The sequence below is a fragment of the Haliotis cracherodii genome, unplaced genomic scaffold (genome assembly GCF_022045235.1).
Source record: "Haliotis cracherodii isolate W230 unplaced genomic scaffold, xgHalCrac1.p SCAF_1, whole genome shotgun sequence".
Lineage (NCBI taxonomy): Eukaryota > Metazoa > Mollusca > Gastropoda > Lepetellida > Haliotidae > Haliotis > Haliotis cracherodii.
The window spans coordinates 83,973,286-83,996,295 of record NW_027266264.1 but is presented as its reverse complement, the minus strand read 5'-3'; the positions used below and the strand labels follow the sequence as shown (position 1 = coordinate 83,996,295).

The 23,010-nt window shown below is 43.6% G+C and overlaps 1 protein-coding gene across 1 annotated transcript in view; it reads left to right on the top strand.

Annotated features, from left to right (window-relative positions):
* The window catches only part of LOC139449193 (E3 ubiquitin-protein ligase arih1-like), a 32,492-nt gene extending 10,430 nt beyond the window's left edge, over positions 1–22,062 (top strand). Inside the window, exons 9-14 of the mRNA XM_071230629.1 lie at positions 2,142–2,272; positions 3,343–3,400; positions 11,777–11,860; positions 13,287–13,463; positions 14,650–14,762; positions 16,302–22,062. Of these exons, the coding sequence (XP_071086730.1) occupies positions 2,142–2,272; positions 3,343–3,400; positions 11,777–11,860; positions 13,287–13,463; positions 14,650–14,762; positions 16,302–16,392 (654 nt within the window). The 3' untranslated portion in view covers positions 16,393–22,062. The remainder of the gene's footprint in view (positions 1–2,141; positions 2,273–3,342; positions 3,401–11,776; positions 11,861–13,286; positions 13,464–14,649; positions 14,763–16,301) is intronic.
* The last annotated feature ends 948 nt before the right edge of the window (positions 22,063–23,010 follow it).

Sequence of the window (23,010 nt, the reverse complement as noted above, 5' to 3'; positions counted from 1 at the left end):
CATTCTACATAAATCTCCAAGGCATGACAAGATCGGCAACCCTTATGAAATTATCATCGCAAGTGCACAGTCTCACAGTCAGTCTGAATTAAGGCAAGACACTTCCCGCGAGTATCAAATGTACTGGCAAATGCCCTCTCCAGGCCATCCAAACAGAATGGATGCTCCGCCTGGAATCATTCCAGCTAGTCATAACGCAAGAAGGTTTCCCATCAGTTGGTCTATTTGCAACCAGCTTCAACCGGTAGCAACCTTCATCTCACCAGTTCTGGACCCTCAGCCTTTGGCCAACAATGCACTGGAGATATCTTGGGAGGGACTCCAGGCTTCTGCATTCCCACCACCCTCATTGATACCTCTCATATTACAGAAGATCATGTGCCCGAAGAATCTTCAACTGCTCATCGCAATAACAGAGAAGCCAATCCTAAAGCTCCCAAAACTTGTCAATTCTTCTTCCTCACACAATGCAAATTCATCCAGGACCAGATCTCTACGAGCTTCACGCATGAAACATTCCGACTTACTAGAAGATGATATTCAACCAGAGCAGCTAAGGCAGTTTCCTTAGCCCTTCGCAGATCCACTAGGAATTTATATGATGATAAACGGAAACGTTTTGACCAGTTTGCAACATCTAAGGGATTTCACAAGTAGCATAGTTTTTATGCCACCAGAGACACACAAGAAACCTTAAAGGTTCAACACTGGGCACATACTTAGCAGCTATCAGCTCTGTCGTAACCATGTGCACTGGAGTCAAACTTACCATTGTTCCAGAATTGATAGCTTTGTTAAGATCTTTCAGACTTGAAGATCAACAGAAGATATTCCGAGTCCCAGCATGGGACCTGAATATAGTGCTCAAACATCTTACCAGTGAGACCCCTGAAGATTCAGTTGTAGAATAGGTCTTCAGCAACCCATACTTGCCGTAAAAGGTGACTATGCTTGTCATAAAAGGCGACTAACGGGATCGGGTGGTCAGGCTCACTGACTTGGTTGATACATGTCATCGATCCCAATTGCGTGGATCGATGCTCATGATGTCAATCACTGGATTGTCTGGTCCAGACTCCATTATTTTACAGACCGCCTTCATATAGCTGGAATATTGCTGAGTGCAGCGCAAAACAACAAACAAACAAAAAGCAAAATCTTACCAGTGATGCCTATGAACCTCTGGAACGAGCTGACTTCGAACACCTGACCTTGTTTTTTCTGGCACTAACCATGGCTGCCAGAATGTCAGAGATTCATGCGATCAACTTCAGTTGTACTGGTACAGTGAACTGGCAGTTGTTCATCTTGGTCTAAGATGGGACTTTATAGCCTAGAATCAGCTGCCAGAACAACCAGACAGACAGTTCCACGTTCCACCACTCTCATACATCCTTGGATCAGGGGATATTGACGTTTTGTAGTTATTCCTAGTCAGAGCATGATGCATTTATGTCCATACAACAAGCTCCAAAAGACAAAAATTATTAAGACTATTTATTCCTTTATAGAGGAATACTTCAGATAAAGTTTCTAGAACATCTCTTTCTGGATGATTTTTCTTTCTTTCCAATGTTTATGGAAGGTTGTTTTTGGATTTCGGCACTGTCTTTCGCAAATCAATATCTTTGAGATAACAGTATGAAGGGTGTCACTGGAATTCATCAATTTGGACCATTAGTAGTCTCACAACAACTGACAATGGCTACTTGAAGATAGACCCTGCTACACTCACCCATTGTCCCCTGTTTTACTTTGGACTTCAGAACATGAGCGACACTATGATTGTGTGAAGTATGCGGGAAAGACCTTTCGTTAGTGCACTTTACAAATCCACAAAATCTAAAAGAGTTACTGCTGTCTTTTCACCAAGACATGAGGTGGTACCCTGCAAGGATATAAGAAGAACTAAGAAGATTATCACATTCTCATGGGGTTATATGAACAGGTCACTGTCTGAATCACGCACTTGGTGGAACCCAGCACTTTCTGTGGGATTCATGCAATAAGTTTGAGTCAGAATAAGGTAAAATATGTATTTTTTATTGATTTGTGTATATGATGTGCAACAAAAGGGTTAAACGCTGCTGAGTCCCTGAAGTCATTCATGTCTTTTGTAATAATGTTTGTTTTGTCTGCAGGAATGTCCGAAATGTCATGTGACAATTGAGAAGGACGGTGGCTGCAACCACATGGTTTGTAAGAATCAAAACTGCAAAGCTGACTTCTGCTGGGTGTGCCTTGGGCCTTGGGAGCCTCATGGATCTTCATGGTATGGATACTATGTCTGTTGCTATCTAGGGGGCACGGGTGGCCCAGTCGTCTAAGGCGCCGCGATTCGCTGTGCAGAGTTGCGTCCCCTGGACACGCCAGAAACCTATGATTGTGGGTTCGAATCCCGGTTCGCCCCGATTATGTTTCTAGGTTTGTCAGCACCATACCCATGCTCGTGGGTTTCACCGAAGTGGTAAAGGTCTGAGACCTGTATCACTTCGGGCTTTCCTCCCACATTAAGCTGACATGCCGTGATATAACTGGAATAATGTTAAAAGCGGCGTTAAACCCAACTCACTCACTCACTGTTACTATCTGGCCAGTTAGTGGTCTTCAACTTGCTATGTGGAGTTATGTACCTTAGTCATGCCAGATACACATAATGTTGACATTCTAGAACTGTCCAGTGATTGTGATAGTTAGTTTATCACGACCATGCTGGTGCTTGTGTGTAAATATGTACAACCTGGATTGCTTGTGTCTCTCCTGACACACCTGTTCACACACTGGGTACAAGTGAAGTAATGCACAGAACTCTCATTCACTTGTGCTCATATGCCAAGTTATATATTTCAACTTCATGGTGCTTCTTTGCGGTCCAGGATGATTGTCTTGGAGCATTTGGGGGTTTACTAGGTTGTCGTTTTGAAATTTGAAATTAACTATGTGTTGCCAAATAAATGTTATTATTAAGAAATTACTCTTTTTTTGGTACTAAGGGTTGCTTTGAAAATATTAAAGGCAGTAAAAATAATTATTGACTTTTTATGATAATTTAATAAGTGTTAATTTCATATCAAAGATATTTAATAAGATTTCAGTTACGTAGCAGAGAACAGTTGTATTTCTTCATGGCACTCTTCAAATTAATTCTTTTAAAGTGTTTCACTATATCATGCTATATTGCAAAGAATGTTAAAAGAGTTTACAAGTTTTGATGGAACTTTACTTTTATGATAGACCTTGAGATGTTCATTATCTTTGCAGGAACTTTCAAATAGTCTCCGAGACAGTATATCTAGATGAAACACATGTTCCTAGTTTGCTGATGTTGATGTTTGTTTCCAGGTACAACTGTAACAGATACAATGAAGATGAAGCAAAAAAAGCCAGAGATGCACAGGAGGTGGGTTGCTAACTAGTGATCACAGGTCCCCAGACCTTTCCTTGTTGTAAGACTAGACACCGACTCACATGAGGATTACCCTTCCCTGTTGTAAGACGAGGAGCCTATTGACATGAGGGATACACTCCTCCTTGTTGTTAGACTAGGAGCCTACTGACATGAGGGATACCCTCCTCATTGTTGTAAGACTAGGAGCCTACTGACATGAGGATTACCCTTCCGTGTTGTAGTACGAGGAGCCTAATGACATGAGGGATACCCTTCCGTGTTGTAAGACTAGAGCCTACTGACATGAGGGATACCCTTCCGTGTTGTAAGACTAGAGCCTACTGACATGAGGGATACCCTTCCGTGTTGTAAGACTAGAGCCTACTGACATGAGGGATACCCTTCCGTGTTGTAAGACTAGAGCCTACTGACATGAGGGATACCCTTCCGTGTTGTAAGACTAGAGCCTACTGACATGAGGGATACCCTTCCGTGTTGTAAGACTAGGAGCCTACTGACATGAGGGATACCCTCCTCCTTGTTGTAAGATTAGGAACCTACTGACATGAGGGATACCCTTCCTTGTTGTAAGACTAGGAGCCTCCTGACATGAGGGATACCCTTTCTTGTTGTAAGACTAGGAGCCTACTGACATGAGGGATACCCTCCTCCTTGTAAGACTAGGAGCCTACTGACATGAGGGATACCCTTCTCCTTGTTGTAAGACTAGGAGCCTACTGACATGAGGGATACCCTTCCTTGTTGTAAGACTAGGAGCCTACTGACATGAGGGATAACCTCCTCCTTGTTGTAAGACTAGGAGCCTACTGACATGAGGATTACCCTTCCTTGTTGTAAGACTAGGAACCTACTGACATGAGGGATACCCTTCCTTGTTGTAAGACTAGGAGCCTACTGACATGAGGATTACCCTGCTCATTGTTGTAAGACTAGGAGCCTACTGACATGAGGATTACCCTTCCGTGTTGTAATACGAGGAGCCTAATGACATGAGGGATACCCTTCCGTGTTGTAATACGAGGAGCCTACTGACATGAGGGATACCATCCTCCTTGTTGTAAGATTAGGAACCTACTGACATGAGGGATACCCTTCCTTGTTGTAAGACTAGGAGCCTCCTGACATGAGGGATACCCTTCCCTGTTGTAAGACTAGGAGCCTACTGACATGAGGGATACCCTTCCTTGTTGTAAGACTAGGAGCCTACTGACATGAGGGATAACCTCCTCCTTGTTGTAAGACTAGGAGCCTACTGACATGAGGATTACCCTCCTTGTTGTAAGACTAGGAGCCTGCTGACATGAGGATTACCCTGCTCATTGTTGTAAGACTAGGAGCCTACTGACATGAGGATTACCCCGCCCATTGTTGTAAGACTAGGAGCCTACTGACATGAGGATTACCCTGCTCATTGTTGTAAGACTAAACGCCTACTGACATGAGGATTACCCTGTAATATGAGGAGCCTACTGACATGAGGGATACCCTTGCGTGTTGTAATACGAGGAGCCTACTGACATGAGGGATACCCTTGCGTGTTGTAATACGAGGAGCCTACTGACATGAGGATTACCCTTCTCCTTGGTGTAAGACTAGGAGCCTACTGACATGAGGATTACCCTCCTCCTTGTTGTAAGACTAGACGCCTACTGACATGAGGGATACCCTTCCTTGCTGTAATATGAGGAGCCTACTGACATGAGGATTACCCTCCTCCTTGTTGTAAGACTAGGAGCCTACTGACATGAGGACTACCATCCTCCTTGTTGTAAGACTAGGAACCTACTGACATGAGGATTACCCCGCCCATTGTTGTAAGACGAGGAACCTAATGACAAGAGGATTACCCCGCCCATTGTTGTAAGACGAGGAACCTAATGACATGAGGATTACCCCGCCCATTGTTGTAAGACGAGGAACCTACTGACATGAGGATTACCCCGCTCATTGTTGTAAGACGAGGAACCTAATGACAAGAGGATTACCCCGCCCATTGTTGTAAGACGAGGAACCTACTGACATGAGGATTACCCCACTCATTGTTGTAAGACGAGGAACCTACTGACATGAGGATTACCACTCATTGTTGTTAGATGAGGAGCCTTCTGACATGAGGATTACCCTCCTCCTTGTTGTAAGACATGAAGATTACCCTTCCTTTTTGTAAGACTAGACGCCTTCTGACATGAGGAATTACTTCCCCCCCACCGTCCTTGTTGTAAGACTAGGAGCCTGCTGATGTAAGGAGTGCCCCTCCTTGCTGCAGGACCAGGGTGCTTTTGTACAAAGTGACCTTAGCGTTAAGGTGATCATAACTCCCATACCTTAACATAGAATAGAAGAGCGCTAAGGTTGTTTTGTATAAAGGCACCCAGGAGCCTCCTTACATGAGAGTTTACAATCTGTGACCTCAAAGGATGGTGTGAACTTTTTCTCTTGCTAGCCCGCACTCTGACTGCTGCAATGTAGCTGATATTTTGCTGATCAAACATTAAAGCCCAACATTCGCCAACTCACTGATACTGGTTTACATATTTAGTCTGCCGTTAACTTTTATATTGTCAACATCTCCTATTAAACTACTAGACCTATAAACCTGAATCTTTGTTTGAATGATCCCAGATATGGGGTCTCTTAAAAATGTGATTTTAAACACTAAAAATATATTACATTAAGTAATACGTTACCACTGTTATACCGAGGCTGTTGTCTCCCACAACTGCTGCTATAGCGAAATCTACCACAGAGATCTCAATTACCTCATGCAGCACGTGCGTAGCCACCTAGCTGCCATGTGACACCCTTCACTCTTGTCTCCTTCGCTTGCTTAGCAAGACGTGTAATCCTCTGCTGAAGTGTTCCTCCAATATTCGGTGATATTTATTATAGTTTATTCTCTAATAAACTGTGCTTTTATGGGGTGTTGCGGTAGCTACGCTTGGTTATAATTCTCCCGCCAAACGGAGAATTTTTCCCGCCCTTTTTTTCTCTATACTTGCGGGGTTCGCGTATGCACGTTGTGTTTTACGTTTCCCCTGTTCTTGTATGTTTTGGGGGTTAACATCACTTATTTCTCTTTATGTTATATGTGTATGTTATATGTTCACATTGTTCGTTTATTTTCTTGTGAAAATGCTCGTTTGTGAATCATTGTGGTGCGTGCGTTGTAACCATGTTTTTCTCTTTGTTCATAGAATTAAACAAACATGTCTGACATGGAAATGTCTCCAGTTGCGACCCCCTCTACCCCTGCTCCTCGGTGTTGCGGAGTTTGCCGAAAGTTTCTGTCGTCCCGGCATCCCCACGATCGTTGCCCGCGGTGCAGGGTTCCTTGCGGGGACACCCGGTGCACCCAGTGCGAAGGTTTGGGGCCTGTGGAGTTTGAGTGGTACCGGCTGTACGTACAGTCCGTCTCCACCCCTGTGGTGGCCGGTTCGTCTGGTCGGGGTCCCCGTGCGGGTACCACCTCCTCGGCTGCGGCGGATCCCTTGGCGGCCCTCGGGCTGTCTGGGGATTCCGTCGCTGCATTATTGTCGAAACTTGTGGACTCCAAGCTGGCGGCCTTCCGCGGAAGCCCATATGGAGCGTTTGGGGGTCCGTGCCCCACCGGTTGCCACGGTACCACAAGGTACCTTGCAATAGCTGGACGCCCTCGCTCGACACTCCATGCTGGCGATGTCTCACGGAGACACATACCTGGCTGCAGCGGCCAGTCTGGTCGAAGGTTCTCCTACGGACCGAGACCAGCGCATTTACAACTGCTTGCTCGGTTTAAATGCTTCCCAGGAGTACGTTGCCGGGGCTTCGGCCTTTATTTCCGGCACGTGCCATTTTCTTCAGCGCCAGTCGTATCTGGTTGCTTCAGGGTTGGACGCTGCCAATCAGGAGGTGCTCCTTTCGCAGCCTTGGTCTGCTCGGACCCTGTTCAACAACAAGATCCCTGGGGTTCTGAAGGAACAACAGGCCGCTGTGTCTGCCGAGGCCTCTCGGCACACACTGGATCTTGTGGGGTCCTTGCATAGGCGCCTGGGTGCCGCTCCGAAATGGAGCGCGCCCCAGGATGCTGCGTCCGGCAGGCCTAAGGGGTCGGGTTCTTCTTCCTCCGGGAAGAAGCCCCGCTCTGAGGGCTCCGGTAAGGGTTCTCAGCAGCCCTTTCGCGGGAAGAAGGGGAACTGGGGGAAGCCCAATTCGTCTAAGGACGGCAAGGGCCCCTCCAGGTGACTCTCATTGGAGGGGTTCGTATGCCGACAGCGCCAACTTCGGTTGGCCCGTAGGCGAGCCCGAGTCACTTGGCCCTGGACAGTTGCGCCTGCCGCAGCCTGTTAGGCCCCCCTTTCCTTCCCCAGTGGGAGCCAAACTCCAGACTTACTGGGAGAATTGGGAACAAGTGTTCGACGACCCGTGGGTGGTCAACACGATTCGGTACGGCTATCGGCTCGATCTCAAAGCGAATCCGCCGCTCACCGATCTTCCCTTCCTCGCCGATGCCATCGGCAGGTTGGTGGAAAAGAGGGCAGTTCGGGAGTTAGCTCTACCAGAAATAACACCGGGGTTTTACTCCAGGATATTTCTAGTTCCCAAGAAGGACAGTGCCGAACTCAGAATGATTCACAACTTGAAATCGTTCAACGAGTTCTACCTGCGCAAGCCGCCCAAGTTCAGAATGTTGAGCTTGGCGGACCTGAAAGCACTGATCATGCCGGCCTACTGGCTCGCTTCGATCGACCTGAAGGATGCTTATCTGCATGTTCCGATTCACCCGGATCATCACAAGTATCTCAGGTTTGTCTTTCAAGGCAGGCACTACGAATGGGTTGTACTCCCATTCGGTCTTTCATCCGCTCCCTGGCTGTTCACCGGTTAACCACCCCCATAGTGGGGTTCCTCCACCGGAGGGGTGTCTGGTACTTCGCGTACCTGGACGACTCGCTAGTAGCAAATCGAATGATGGACACCCTGTCACGCCATCTCGTTTTCGCACGTCGGCTCTTGGAGCAATTGGGGTGGATTGTCAATCTCCCCAAGAGCGAGTTAACCCCTTCTCAGAACTTGCAGTTCATCGGAGGTCGGTTCAACACGGTGTCCCATCGCCTCTTTGTCCCCCCAGACCGGTGGCACAAGATTCAGGCGATGATTACCAAAGTCTTAGCGGTGCAACAGTCTGTTCACTTTGGGAACAGCTGTTAGGGCTACTTGTATCAGCCCAGGCCTGCACCGAACGGGGTCGGCTCCAACTCCGCCCGCTGCAACGGTTTTTAATTCAGTTGGTAGCTACGGAGGTGAACAGTGCGACCGTCGCCCTCCCGGATCGGCTCCGACCGCATCTGGAGTGGTGGACGGTCCCTTACAATGTCTTATCAGGAGTCTCTATGCGGCCCTACCGGGCCACGTTGAACCTGTATACAGATGCCTCTCTAGTGGGCTGGGGCGCCCATCTAGAGGGGGAGGTGAGCTCGGGGCTGTGGTGCGTAGACGAACTAGGTCTTCACATCAATTGTCTCGAGTTCAAGGCAGTGATCAACGCAGTCAATCACTGGAAGCATCGTCTCGTCAGACAACACGACAGTAGTGTCCTATGTGAACAAACTGGGGGGAACCCACAGTCACTCGCTACTCGATCTCACGTTCGAGTTTTACGCTCTGGTGGACAGTGTCCCGTGCCAGATACGCGCCCGTCACATCCCAGGTGTGCGGAACGTACTGGCCGACGCTCTATCGAGGCCTCAGGATCTGAGCCCCACAGAGTGGATGCTGAACCCAGTAGTGTTTCAGTGGCTGTGCGAACTTTTGGGTCGTCTGATGGTCGACCTGTTCGCAACGCGGTTCAACAATCAACTCCCGTTGTTTGTATCACCAGTCCCGGACCCGAGGGCCATCGATCACGATGCTCTCGCTTATGCTTACCCGCCGACAGCGTTGATACCACACATTCTAAGCCGGCTCCGAGGAGTTCGCTGTCGAATGTTACTGATCGCGCCCATGTGGCCGAACAGATCGTGGTACCCCGACTTGCTGACCCAGGTCACGCAGTCGCCACTTCCACTGCCTGTGAGACCGGATCTCTTGATCCACCCTCACACCCGTCAGCTTCATCCAAACGCAGGGCTGTTCAATCTGCACGCGTGGATGTTGTCACCGAGCGTCTGAGGAGTAAAGGTTTTTCTCGCCGGGCGTCTCGGGCATACGTTAGTATGCATCGTGATTCTACCCAGAAGGTGTATAATGCACGTTGGGTTATTTTCACGAAGTGGTGTTGTAAACATCACATTCATTCGCCAGATAAGGTATCTGTGCACGATATTGCTCGTTTAATGTCTCACTTGTGAGAGACCCAGAAACTCTCCGGGGGTTCCATTGCCAACTATGTCTCGTCCGTTGCTACGGTACGGGACGTTGCTATGGGTACCAGTCTCTCCAAAGAGCCGGTGATACGGGGTATTATCAAGGGTTTCAAACAGCACGATCTTAAGAAGGGCCGCCTTCGGGCACCGGCCTGGGATCTTTCCCTAGTGTTGCAATCACTTACGGAAGCTCCGTATGAACCCTTGCATAGTGCTTCGTTCCGGCATGTGACTTGGAAAACAGCATTTCTCCTCTCCTTTGCCACGGCGGCACGTGTTTCCGAAATTCATGCACTCGATGTCGCCAAGGTATGATTCGATAGGGGTGACGAAGGAGCGGTCCGCCTGGGCCTGCTCATGGGCTTCGTCGCCAAAAATCAGAGAATCGGGCAAACGGAGAGAGAATTCACTGTAAGATCACTCAAAGAAATCTTACATCCTGCTGATACTGAGGACAGAGCGCTGTGTCCGGTTAGGGCCCTTAAGTATTATCTTAAGGCTTCGAATGAACGTAGACAAGGGCGTGACCGTCTGTTCATATCGTGTAACCCTAATCGCACGGTTGACATAACTCGCAACTCGATTGCGTTGTGGCTTCGTTCTGTCATCAATCTAGCGTACCGGTCTCGGGGGTTACCGGTAGCGGGGTCAAACCCGCACGAGATCAGGGCGCTAGCGGCAACATTTGCCCTACACTCGAATATCTCTGTTCGCAGAATATTACGAGGTTGTTACTGGCGTTCTGACTTGGTTTTTGCCAATCATTACCTCAGACAGGTTTCTGATGAAGACATGGAGGGGGTGCACCGTCTTGAGCCGCTGATCGCGGCACAAGCGGTCATCTAGGGGGTGTGTCCAGCGCAATTCCGAACTCCACAGTCGTCAGTCCTTGCACGGTGGTCAATCTGGGTCGTCTCCAATGTTCCCACGCCGTGGGTACAGGAGTGGGGGTCCTGCAAACCAGCGCACTCACACCACAGGTGAGGCGGCTTTTTGTGTGTTTTCTCCTTATTTGTATTTTGACAATTATGCATTTAATTGTCTGTCGTGTATTCCAACCTTGTGATACATGCTTACGAATACTGGAATTAGGTCACGCGCCTAATGCATACATTTAGTAGGCTTGCTCGGGGATATACGGTCTGAATGAAATTAATTTCCCTCTTTCGACTGTTTAACCTGATCTAAGATTTAGCTCACGCGGATACAGTGTTCTCATCCGCTGCGGCGATGAAATACCTATCCAGTGGGGCCGTTTGGAGTCACCAATCGTTTTGGCAATGACGATTGAGCCTTACGGTATGCGCATGACAGTGCTTTGGTATTCCTATAGGGTAACGCCTAGCTAGGTGCATGCGCATCGAGTGCTTCTGCCTTGGTGTTTACTTCCGCTGGTCGGAAGGAACGCTAGCAGTCAGGATTCGGGTTGTAGGTGCTCCCCACCGCCTACTGTGGTAGTCAGCCTCGGTATAACAGTGGTAACGTATTACTTAATGTAATTTGTAGAATTTTCCTATTCGGAATATTCTATAAGTAATACGTTACCACTGGGCAGCTGCCCGCCCGTCCATCCCCCGAGCACTTGCTCTCGCAAGAGACAAGAGTGAAGGATGTCACATGGCAGCTAGGTGGCTACGCATGTGCTGCATGAGGTAATTGAGATCTCTGTGGTAGATTTCGCTATAGCAGCAGTTGTGGGAGACAACAGCCTCGGTATAACAGTGGTAACGTATTACTTATAGAATATTCCGAATAGGAAAATTTTACAAAAAATTTTGCCCATATATTGACTATTTCTGCATTATTGTAAAATTGTGGAATTTACTATGCTGCAGGTATGTGGTATGCGGAATAACAGATAATGCATTTTTTATTTTTGACCAAGCTGCAACATTTGGCCTTCATATATCCCATGAGAGTTGAATTGTAGCAAATTTACATATACATGTGAGAATACAACAGTCTTCAATATTTCCCTTTCAAAATACTTAGTTCCTTTGAATTGTTATATTGTATTTCTTCACAGAAGTCTAGAGCAGCACTACAGCGGTACCTGTTCTACTGCAATCGCTACATGAACCATATGCAGAGCCTTAAGTTTGAACACAAGGTTTGTTTGATATTATGATTTATACTGCTGGAAATTAATCTAAATTGTTATGCAAAAACACTCTTTATGTTATTAATTCATCATTAAATGAACTTTTTGACGTGTTAATTTGCGTAACTTTATCCTTTTTTCCTAAATTTGATGTTAGATTGCTCCCGCTCTTTGCTCATCAACCAGTAATAGGTTGTTGCACATGATGAGGGTAACATTTTGGTGATCTATCGTAAACACCTTTCACCATGGGTTCACTGAAGAATCCCTCCTGTTTCAAGTTGTACTAGTCATCTAAGGTGCTGCAAAGTGCTGCAGTTGTGTCCTGCAAGTGTGACAGGATGTGAAGATGTGGCTTTTGAATCCAAGATTCACCCTAACATTGATCATTTGCTTTGTGGGTTGTGGAGAACATTATGACTTGCATCATTACTATGCTAGATATGTATTACAACAGCTGTATGTCGTGAGCACTATCACATACCTGTAAGACCTTATGACACTATTCACTGTCACAGCCCATGTGTATCACCTGTAACACCATGTTATGACACTATTCACTGTCACAGCCCATGTGTATCACCTGTAACACCATGTTATGACACTATTCACTGTCACAGCCCATGTGTATCACCTGTAACACCATGTTATGACACTATTCACTGTCACAGCCCATGTGTATCACCTGTAACACCATGTTATGACACTATTCACTGTCACAGCCCATGTGTATCACCTGTAACACCATGTTATGACACTATTCACTCACACATCCCTACTGTTGCAGCTGTAAGACCTTGTTATGACACTATTCACTCATACATCCCTACTGTTACAGCTGTAAGACCATGTTATAACACTATTCACTTACACATCCCTCCTTTTGCAGCTGTAAGACCTTGTTATGACACTATTCACTATCACAACCCTCTTGTAAGACCATGTTATAACACTATTCACTCACACATCCCTCCTGTTATAGCTGTAAGACCATGTTATAACACTATTCACCCACACATCCCTCCTTTTGCAGCTGTAAGACCATGTTATAACACTATTCACTCACACATCCCTCATGTTACAGCTGTAAGACCATGTTATAACACTATTCACTCACACAACCCTCCTGTAAGACCATGTTATAACACTATTCACTCACACATCCCTCCTGTTGCAGCTGTAAGACCGACCATGTTATAACACTATGCACCTACACATCCCTCCTGTTGCAGCTGTAAGACCGACCATGTTATAACACTATGCACCCACACATCCCTCCTTTTGCAGCTGAGAGACCTTGTTATGACACTATTCACTATCACAACCCTCCTGTAAGACCATGTTATAACACTATTCACTCACACATCCCTCCTGCTGCAGCTGTAAGACCGACCATGTTATAACACTATGCACTTACACATCCCTCCTGTTGCAGCTGTACGCCTCTGTGCGAGCCAAGATGGAGGAGATGCAGCAACAGAACATGTCCTGGATCGAGGTGCAGTTTCTGAAGAAGGCTGTGGATGTTCTGTGCCAGTGCCGTCAGACACTCATGTACACATACGTCTTCGCCTTCTACCTTAGAAAGAACAACCAGTCCATCATCTTTGAGGTGTGTTGCAAGTTATACATGAAAATCAAGGCGTCCAATAATTGTAATTGTAAAATCTTGATGGTGAACATTAAAATATTTAGGGGTTGCAGAAAATTACGAAGACCTCCAAATTATGAGATAAACCTACTGTGTTCTGAAAATAGAGGTACTCTAACTGTAGAGTAGATACCTCATCTTAATTTGGCACCAAGCACTTCAGCGAAAGGTTTCAAATGTATAGATAAGAGGTATCTAATCTGCAGGGATACTACCTTAAATTTCAGAACTCAGTAGGTTTATCCCCATTCTACAATGATAACATGCAATGCGAACTCTGTAGTGTTAGCGAGGATATTGAATGAAGCGTCATGGGTTGAGTCCAATGTCGTGGTGTTTTGATCTGAATTAAGGAAACTCTGATAATATCCTATAACCTAATGACGGTGTTGTCTATAATAAAACGTTTTTTACATCATCATACTATACTTGTATATATGAGATGCATTGAAAGTGTCTAGCCTATCTACTCCAGAAGCCAGCATCAAGTGAGCACCCCATAGAAAATGAAGTGAGCCTTACTAGACTTAGCTCTACATCACTTGTCAAAAGACATGACATCACAGTCAGCTACAGAAATGCGCCAAAACTTGAGCTCTCAGTTGTCCCTAATTCTTGAAATACATTCTCAGTTGATTCTATGGGTTTTCTGCCCCAAATCTGTTGTAAGACACTTTGACTATTGTAGCATAACTGCTCTATATTTTTTTTTAACCTTTAATTGTACATATGATTATTTAGAAGAACCCATTGACAAAGGATATAAGAAAGAAGTATATTTTAAAACGTATCCTATCTCACGCAATGCATTTCTTCCTTCTTCTTTCGATCCTTATGTGGAAACATGCTTGAACAAAGTTTCCAGCTTCTAAAAACAATTCACCCAAACACATCCCAGCATCACCATGGTCACCACCCCAACAAATGGTTCATGCACTGTAATCCTGTGCGATTTGATCTAATGACCTGACTACCTCTGCCACGTCATTCTTCCTAAGAGCTGACAGGCGAGAGGAGCTGTGATGCAGGGATGGTTGGGTAGGCATATAGCGTGTGAGATAGGATAGGTATATAAATATACAATGTATGGTAAAATTTACAAATTCTTAAATTTATCCTATTCTACATCTGATTATCTGATTGCCAGGACAACCAGCGAGATCTGGAGACAGCAACAGAGCAGCTGTCCGAATATCTGGAGAGAGATATTTCCTCTGATGTACTGCATGACATCAAACAGAAGGTCCAGGACAAATACAGGTACACTGTGACTTAGGTTAGGTATGGGGAGAATACAAGTTACAGTAATGTAGAGTGGGGTTAGGTGTGGGGAGAATACAGGTGGCAGTGATGTAGAGTGGGGATAGGTATGGGGAGAATACAGGTGGCAGTGATGTAGAGTGGGGTTAGGTGTGGGGAGAATACAGGTTACAGTGATGTAGAGTGGGGTTAGGTGTGGGGATAATACAGGTGACAGTGATGTAGAGTGGGGTTAGGTATGGGGAGAATACAGGTGACAGTGATGTAGAGGGGGGTTAGGTGTGGGGAGAATACAGGTTACAGTGATGTAGAGTGGGGTTAGGTGTGGGGAGAATACAGGTGGCAGTGATGTAGAGTGGGGATAGGTATGGGGAGAATACAGGATACAGTGATGTAGAGTGGGGTTAGGTGTGGGGATAATACAGGTGACATTGATGTAGAGTTGGGTTAGGTGTAGGGAGAATACAGGTGGCAGTGATGTAGAGTGGGGTTAGGTATGGGGAGAATACAGGTGACAGTGATGTAGAGGGGGGTTAGGTGTGGGGAGAATACAGGTTACAGTAATGTAGAGTGGGGTTAGGTGTAGGGAGAATACAGGTGGCAGTGATGTAGAGTGGGGTTAGGTATGGGGAGAATACAGGTGACAGTGATGTAGAGTTGGGTTAGGTATGGGGAGAATACAGGTGACAGTAATGTAGAGTGGGGTTAGGTATGGGGAGAATACAGGTTACAGTAATGTAGAGGGGGGGTAGGTGTGGGGAGAATACAGGTTACAGTAATGTAGAGTGGGGTTAGGTATGGGGAGAATACAGGTTACAGTAATGTAGTGTTGGGTTAGGTATGGGGAGAATACAGGTGACAGTAATGTTGTGTGGGGTTAGGTGTGGGGATAATACAGGTGACAGTGATGTAGAGGGGGGTTAGGTATGGGGAGAATACAGGTAACAGTAATGTAGAGTGGGGTTAGGTGTGGGGAGAATACAGGTTATAGTAATGTAGAGTGGGGTTAGGTATGGGGAGAATACAGGTTACAGTAATGTAGAGTGGGGAGAATACAGGTTATAGTAATGTAGAGTGGGGTTAGGTATGGGGAGAATACAGGTTACAGTAATGTAGAGTGGGGAGAATACAGGTTATAGTAATGTAGAGTGGGGTTAGGTGTGGGGAGAATACAGGTTACAGTAATGTAGAGTGGGGTTAGGTGTGGGGAGAATACAGGTGACAGTAATGTAGAGTGGGGTTAGGTGTGGGGAGAATATAGGTGACAGTAATAGGACTAGGAGTGGTCTAATACTGGTAAGTGTAAGTTAGTGTAAGGCAGGGTAATCATTTGATAAGGAAAGGTTTTCTTATCCCACAACAAGATTGTCTAGAAAATAAAGATGTCAAATGTATACACATACAAGATCTATGGAGGAACTCAGTAATGCACATTAAGACCTAATCAGAAAGTGTGTTGTTTCAGTGAGGTGATACCATGTAGCAGCAGCAATTAAGGATAGACACATCAAAGCTGACAATTACCTTTGTGCATTACAGATATTGTGAGAGCCGTCGAAAGGTGCTTTTGGACCATGTACATGAAGGCTATGAGAAAGATCTATGGGAATACATCGAAGACTTCCCGTGATGTCTCTGCTGTGCTCTCAACATTTGGACAACCTTTACCCTGTTTTAACCAATCAAGAACATGTTTGAAAATTCTGAGCTTCACATTTGAGTTGTTGTTTCACAGGCAGTATGCTATTAAACCTGTCAACCCTCCCTTTTCCTCAGGGAGATTTTGGCCATTTGGAATGTTCCTGCCAAATTCTGAGAGAGTTCAGAAAATTGTATGATTCAAACACACATTTGGTGTTTTGATATGCTTCGTTATTTTTCAGTGGATGGAGCTACATATCTCCATGGTGATGACGATGTGGGGGTTGACAGCTGTCACTCAGTTTTCATCAATACCTGTTCGATAGCTATTATATATTGAAAACAACCAAAACTTTTTTTCCTATTTCATGCAAATCCATCCAATAGAAGAATATATTTAAGACCTGAATTCCTGATTAATGACTATTGTAGGGAGATTATACAGTTGCATATGTTGGGGGGAGTTAGTATTTGAATTTCAAGACAACACCAGACAAAGTAGGTAGTCTATTTGGCATTGTTAAAGTTCAATTAAAATTATTTGGGTTCGTTGAGAGATTACACTGTGAACGAATGAGAGTGTATTTAGTTGGTACATATCCAAGGAAATCTTTCAAATGCTATAATTATTGCACACACATACTTGTAAGATACAACATGGTTGCTGCTTGTGTGGCACAGTAGGAGGTGCTATCCTTGTGTTTGATTCTGTCAACTTCTGGAAAAATTTACAATTTGCAGATCATGGTAGCTTCATTGGTCAGTAAATGTGAAGGTGTCAACTTCGATGCAAATTATCAAATTACAACTAAAATACATCATATGTATTCATAGTGTAGGCTTTTTCAAGACAATGTACATAATATTACAGTATATAGATGTTTTGCCCTAATAGGGATTTATTGTGTATACATAGGCTGTATGGATATTGAATATATATAGACTCCAAGCTCAAATACAAGTTGAGATTGGCACTTTTTCTCAACTGAATAACCATCTTGAGTTTGTGTAGAGGAATGAATGTTGGTGAATGTGTGCTATTTGAGGCATAATTAGCCATATATCATCCCTGGCTTGTTCACATAATGATTGTCTGGGTGGCATCTACTGATTGCTTGTTGCTGCATTGTCTACTCAGTGATATCAGGCTATTGAAGGTCTTACTTGATCTGTTGAGAACAATCTGAAATTATTTTCATATAATTATTGAAGTTTTTAGTGATATTTGATTACATTGTACCGCTGATGTATGTGAAATATCTGAAAATGAAGTGTTTTATATTCATGCAGTAAGAAATGGAATGGTATTTGTTGTTTCTGGAGTGACAATGCAGCATTTAAAGTATCACATAGTATTTGCATGGTCATTCAACAAGCTGTTTCCTTATTTATTTTAATCTATTCATTCCTGTGTAAAAATGATTAATGAGAGTATTATGAGCTGTGAGTACCTGTAACTATGCAGAGTGAATTGTTACCAAGTGTGATGTATGACGAATGGTGTGTGTGTGTGTGAGAGAGCTTCAGTTGTGGTCTGTCTAGTTAATGTACGACATGGTCAGCATGGTATATGTTATCACTAGTTGATGTGCTCGTGAATGTTCACCCAGTCTTCACCGTTTTACACGAGTCAGCAGCTTTATTTAGCATTGGCACTTTCTAGTTACAGTGCTATCATGTTCTGTGTTTGTCATGCTTCACAAATACGGTGATTTGTGTTAGATATTCAGATAACTTCCTCCCAGTAACATCAGGGATATGAGTCAGCACTGGCCACTTTGTCTAATGTTGAAGGGGCCCATGGGCTTGTAGTTTTGTAGTTTCTACAGGGTCTATTCAATGTTACTACTATTAACATAAGAGGCTTATCATTTCATGTTAGTTTCTTCCCCTGGATGAGAGGTAATTTTGATTCAGAAATGAATTTCAAATTAACGCCATAGAACATTGAGAATGGAACAGAAACTGCTATTATTGAATATATGACCAAGGTGTGATGGTTATTGTTGAATTTATGCTGAATGGCTGATTTACATATGTGTATTCAACGTATGTTGTGTGAATATAATTCGGTGAGAAGGAAAATAGCATGCTTTATGTGTATGGTGCTGACAGCCAAGAAATGTTTAAAGTGAATGGACTTTTGTGAAATGATTTATTTTGGTGTGCAAGAATCACCACAATTCAAGTCAGACAGGTTTGTATCCATTGTTATCCATTAGAGACTCATCTACCACCAAACCATAGTACCTTGTTCTCTACCACCATGCAAAGATGTTTCATTTTAGTTGACACAATCCAGCACTTTTTCTATGTTGGTTGTGTGACAGACATCCACGCCATCATATTTGCCCCCTACGTGTCTTGATGGTCGTGGTGTGCATTCGTTAAAGAAAACCAGTTATTGTTACTTTTTTGTATGTCTTCAGATGACTGTTTTATTTATTGTCACAAGATTTGTTGACAGAATTTGGCAATCAATTTTTTTCCATTTTTAAGCTTTCCCTTTAGATCATGTTAGATAAATGATATTGTTATGGTAAACCGAGAAAGATTTTTTACAACTCTCAGAAGCCAGATTTATTTCCAGAATGCCACTCCACAAGTGTGCTGGACATGTTTCTGTTGTGCTAGGTTGACCCACTGAGAACAGTAGTGTTGTGCACTAGGCTATTCTGTCTTCCATTACAGTAACCTGTATACCTCCATTAGGAACCTCTATCATTAGCTTTGTACTTTTGTTCCTACCTGTATTCCACTATTCTTCTAATGCAGTGGTGCTTACTGACTCTGATGAAGTAGAATTTGCAATTTTATATGGTAATTTGATGTTGGACGCTATTGACCTCCTGTTAGTAAGTCCTATGTAGAAAGTTTAAAGTATGAATGTACATGTGCCATATAACTGTTTAGCCCACCTGGCCTGTTGGGACACATGGGCTCTTGTCATGACATGTCAATGGCTATCATATACTACTCAAAAGTAGTTAAGGACCACCAGATTCTTTCATATTACTAAAGTTAATCTGTCATGCCATGGTAGATTAACTATAGTAATATGAAACAAGTTAGTGATCCTTAGTTTCTTTTGAGTAGTATATATTGGACTACTTCTCTGAAACCGGGTTCTTATTATACCTGCTGGGAATATATAAATTCCAATATTTCATTTTTGTTGCTAGGACATCTTAATCTAACTTCTGTTTATCGAAGCTTTAAAGGCTATTGTTTGATGCCAGATTGTTGGACTGATTAGAATAGACAAGACCCAAGTGTTTTCTACAAAAGCATTATCTGATTGATTGACAGTTCAATCACTAATTTATGCTGGCATTTTGACATGACACAAAACTAAAGCAGCGGAGCTACAGAGATCTTGGCGAGGTATATTTTGTACTCAAGGTACTGCAGTGTTCCTCAGTTGGCTGTTTTGTCAAGATTATTTTAGTGTGTTTGAGTAATTGAGAACAAGTGCCAGTACATTATCAGGAAAGGAAGGTGCTGCCACTGAAAGCGGTGTGGTCAAATGGAAGAAGTTGTTCACGTGGCAACACTTATACCATGTGTATGTCCCAATGATGTACTGTCACGCATCCTTGACCTTACTTTATCGCAGTACGTGATGCCCGTGCTGTCATAGTTACAGGCTGTCATATAGGCTGCAGGTGACAGTCTCTTTGCCCAGTCTGTTGCTGGTCTTCCTTGCTGAACAGCTGCAATTACTAATGATCTCTTTTGAAAGGATAAGTATTGTAAAAACTGTTCCAGACGAAGGAACTCAAAAGTCATAAACAAATGAGTCTTAATGAACCCACTCCATGTTAAATAGTGGAAAGGACATACCTTCACATAACTTTCTGTGTAATTTAATTCCTCCTTATATATATGACTAAACTTTGTGATAATCATAGTTAGCCAAAGAAAGATAAGTGATTAATGTGATGTAATGTATTTTAGATGATCACTTTGAAATAGTAAGTAGTGGGAAATGTGGGGACTAGTTAGTAGTATTGTTAGGAGGGTGGTTGGAATAGGAGGGATGGGACACAGGGACGAAGGAGCCCATGATACCAGCATTACTACATTGTAGGGCTCGGGACTTGGTTGATGCATGTCATCGTATCCCAATTGCGTAGATCGATGCTTGTGACGTCAATCACTGGATTGTGTTGTCCAGACTCGATTATTCAGACCACTGCCATATAGCTGGATTATTGCTGAGTGCAGTGTTAAACAACAAACAAACAAACAAAACATTGTGTGGCAACACCATCCACTGGCACAATAACCTTGACACTAACTTTGAAACTTGTTACATGAAGACAATAATGTTAAACCAATTTTTAGGATGTTTTTGATAATGTGTAAGTTGAATAACGAAGGTGAACTAAGTTACTAAAGTGAATATTAGTTTTGTATTAAGACAAAATCATTTATAATAATTTGATGATGGATACAGCTTTGAAGAAGTAGTTTAACTATTATTTTTCAAGAATATGTTTTTGCAGGTGTGATGGTGATTCATGGGAATTGATACTCAATTGTTTTGGATTTAGCACTGGTGTCATTGCCTCTTTAATAGTAACGTCAGATGAGAATGTTGTATTGCAACTGAAAACAGTTTCTGTATTTAACACTTTGGCTGACAGTAATAATGCAAAGATGTCTAAAGTAGTATATTCAAACTGCTATCTCAAACTTGTACAGGGAAATGGAGGATTTTAATTCTAGGGCCCAGTTTTACGGAACAATTACTGTGCTAAAATGATTGTAGATCTAAATAAGAGTATGGATGTTTCGACCGTCTTAACACAAAGATAACTTTGTGGAACTTGCTTTGGATTTGTGTTTGCTTGCTGAAAAGTGATTATGGCAGAATTATGCAATTTTGTTGGCTCACCTACTCATTAAGTTTCCTTTGTGGTTGCAGTATAAATAGACCCTCCCTCATCCTCTAGAAAAGGAGAAACAGGATTATGGCTGCCACTTGCCAATGACAATGTTATGGATATTGACCTGCTTACATATTTTCCATGATGATTTGAATAAAAGACAACACTCAATCATGTTATTTGTTTTTAAGCACTGCAGACAAAGCCTTCACTGCCAATTTCCTTTATCACTGGTCAGATGTCACTGGATTGCTCAACCTTGGAACCTATGTTTGAATATTTGACTATCTGTGAAAAGGTTTGCATAATTCAGATACCAATACTGCTGTGTCCTAACTTACCAGCTGAATTGATGTGAGTTCCAGTCCTAAAGGGAGCGCACCTCTACGATGGCATTTATTTGTATCAAATCCAGAACATGCTGTGTTGTCTGATCCCATGCCAAGTTACGATGTAGAACCAAGCCATGCACTTCATCCTGTCCACATGGACATTCTGATGAATCCTGTTCACAATGCTACATCTTGTTTACTGTGAGTGTCTTGTTCTAAGCTGTGTTTGCATGTTGAACGTGACACCTGGTGGTTCATCCCCCTGCCCAAGTTAGCAATGTTCACATACTTCTCTGTGGGTTGATTGTACAGGTCTGGTATTTTATATGTGTTTTTTTTTCAATTCAAAAGATATGTTGTCAAACCATACTTACATTACATTGCATGTAATGTGTATAATATATAAATCTCAAGAATAAAGTTGTCAGAAAAGTGCAGTTTGAGGTTTATCTTATTTTTTGATGCACATGATACTGAATGAATATACAGGGGACAGTCAAATACCACATGACACACTTATGACTGGAGCAAGAGAATTTGATTATTCTGCCCCTAAATTCAGTATTCTCTGGAATAGGTTGTTTGCCAAACTCAAACGTTCATTAAATATCCGGAATTAAGGCTGTATGTCCTCAAACTAGATGCATATTAGTAATTATTCATCAGTAAACCACTCTTACAATAGGAGTGAGTGAGTGAGTTGGGTTTAACGCTGCTTTTAACAGTATTCCAGTTATATCACCATGTGTCGGCATAAAATGGGAGGAAAGCCCGAAGTGATGCAGGTCTCTGACATTTACCACGTCTTTGAAACCCATGAGCCCGGGTATTGTGCTGACAAACCTAGAAACGTAATCGAGGTGAACCGGGGTTCGAACCTACAATTATAATTTTCTGGCGTGTCCAAGGGACGCAACTCTGCACAGCGAATCGCGGCGCCTTAAACGACTGGGTCACTCGTGTCCCCTCTTCCAATAGGAACGAAGACTTTCGGGAGAGTTTGGAATGGGTTCAAAATATTGTTGCATATGCAAAAGGGAATGTTTTTTTACGTCTAAAATATACTGAAAGGTGACCATAATTAAAGCACGGGGAGTAATGAGGTAATGTTGGAACAATGAAACGTACATGGAAACAAGCGTCACATGCAGTAAATCTGGAACACAACATGTGACCAAATGTCAGTATCTGGTGTTTCCCGCATGCCTCGGGGAGGATAGCCTCTTGACACTGCGTGATGCAATCTGGATTCGGTTACGAATGACATCCAGCGGTACAACGAACCAGGAACAACTAGTATAGTCTGTCTCAAAAGAGTGAACCATATTTTCTGTAATGTAAAAGCCCTAAATGAAGCAAGTCTAGAGTGCAATAATTTTGAAC